Genomic DNA, 1,838 nt, shown 5'->3' with positions numbered 1-1,838 from the left:
CCAAATACTGAGGCGAACCCAAATCCCGGACGTTCGGGAAAGGCAAACCCCAGACACCCAACGCTTCGAACGAGGCCCTGGGCAAAACCGCTGCGGGAAGAGTTTGGAAAACCTCGCCCCCGCCCCCCCGAGAGGGCTGGAAAGACGGCGTCGGCCGCGCAAAACCAAAAGAACCGGCACCGCCGCCGCTACCGGCAGACGCGGGGGTCCCCGGGCCGGGCTCCGGAGCGCCCTCCCCGCCCGGGGCGGGTCCCAGCGCCGGCCAAAGCGGCGGCGCGGCCCGGCCGGGTCCCGCTCCGCTCCCGGTCCCCGGCCGCGGCCGAGCAGGGGCGGGTGAAGGCTAGGCGCGGCGCGGGGCGGCGGCGGCGGCGGCGCCCGCGGCCCCGGCGAGGGCCGGACTCATGAGGTTCTCGGTGATGTAGGCCACCAGGAGGCAGATGAAGACGAGCATGACGCAGATGGAGCCCCCCACGGCCGTCATGGCGACGACGATGTCCCGCATGGCGGCCGGTTCCACGCGGAACTCCACGCACTGGGCGGGCGGCGCGGGGCGCGGCGGCGCGTAGCGGGGCTGCAGGCAGAGGCGGTAGCGCACGCTGCCGTGCGCCTCGGGCAGCAGGTAGTCGCGGCAGGCGGCGCCCAGCTCCACGCTGTCGCAGGGGAAACGCGTGTAGGTGCCGTCCCAGGAGCAGTTGAGCGCGAAGCCGCGGAGGCCGGCGGCGGGGCGCGGCGGCCCCCACTGCAGCAGCACGCTGCCGTTGCGCAGCACGTTGGCCACCAAGGCGCCGCCCGGCGAGCGGTGGGCGCGGCAGGACCGCGCCGCGCACTGGAAGCCGCGGGCCGGCGGACGAAAGCAGAGCCGCCCGCCCGCCGAGCCTTCGGCCCCCACCTTGTAGGGGCACCACGGCGGCTCCTCCTCCGCCGCCGCCGGCTCGGCCCCGGCCCCGGCCCCGGCCCGCCGCGGCGAGGCGGACGGCGGCGGCGCCGGTCCCCTCAGTGCGGGAGCCGGCGCCCCGAAGCAGAGCAGGGCGAGGAAGGGAGGCAGCAGGCTGGGCATGCCGGCCGCCGCGGCATGGAGCCCAGCCGCGGTACCGGCGGACGGCTGCGGCGCCCCGTGCGCCGGTTATAAACGCGGGCTCCGCAACCGCTCCGCCGGCCGCCAATGGAGAGCCGGCTCCGCCGTTAACTCTCGCTGGGCTGCGGAGCACCCGCCGCGCTGGGCAGCGCACGCAGGACGCGGCCCCGACCCCGCCGTGCTTGCCTTGAGGAGAAGGGAGGAGGAGGGGGTCCGCAGCCCACGGCCGGCGGTTTTCGGGGACCCCGAGCGCTGCTCTCCCCCCTTCTCCCCCCCCTCCCCCCCCCGGTAAGGGGCGGCTGACATCCCCCCCCGCCCCGGGCTTTGCGTGCTCTGTCCGGCGCAGCTCGGTCCGGGATGCTCCGCGCTGGGGGCCCCCGGGGGAGCTGCGTCCCCCAGGGATTTGGCGAACGCGGGGCACACGAGGGTGCAGTGCCGGACATCGGTGGTCGGGAGGGTGCCTCTGCCAGCGGGGACTCGCTACCCGCAAGAGATTGGGTCGAGGGCAGGGGTTGGGGAAAGTTACAGAGCTCCCCTTCAGGTGAAGCAGACCTTGTTCAAAGACGTGGGGGTTACGTGGATTTTTGTTTTAATTTTTTTTTTTTTTTTTAATGGTTATGTCTGCAGACCGAGGCCGCTTTAACCCCTTGAGACCAGAAATTCAGAGAAACGCGGCAAGGATGTAATCGAGGGAGAAAGTCGTGAGTCCCCCAGGAGGCCAGCTGATAGCACTGATAAAGCTGTGGATCTTCAGGGCACGCTA

At 72.1% G+C, this 1,838-nt stretch overlaps 1 protein-coding gene across 1 annotated transcript; it reads right to left on the bottom strand.

Annotated features, from left to right (window-relative positions):
* Positions 1 to 333: 333 nt before the first annotated feature.
* On the bottom strand, positions 334 to 1,266 carry FNDC10 (fibronectin type III domain containing 10). The gene has a single exon (XM_049816131.1). The coding sequence runs from the start codon at positions 1,055 to 1,057 to the stop codon at positions 341 to 343; it is 717 nt and encodes a 238-aa protein (XP_049672088.1). The 5' UTR covers positions 1,058 to 1,266; the 3' UTR covers positions 334 to 340.
* Positions 1,267 to 1,838: the final 572 nt, after the last annotated feature.

The sequence above is a fragment of the Accipiter gentilis genome, chromosome 1 (genome assembly GCF_929443795.1).
Source record: "Accipiter gentilis chromosome 1, bAccGen1.1, whole genome shotgun sequence".
Classification (NCBI taxonomy): Eukaryota; Metazoa; Chordata; class Aves; order Accipitriformes; family Accipitridae; genus Astur; species Astur gentilis.
This window is presented reverse-complemented; position numbering and strand designations above follow the sequence as displayed.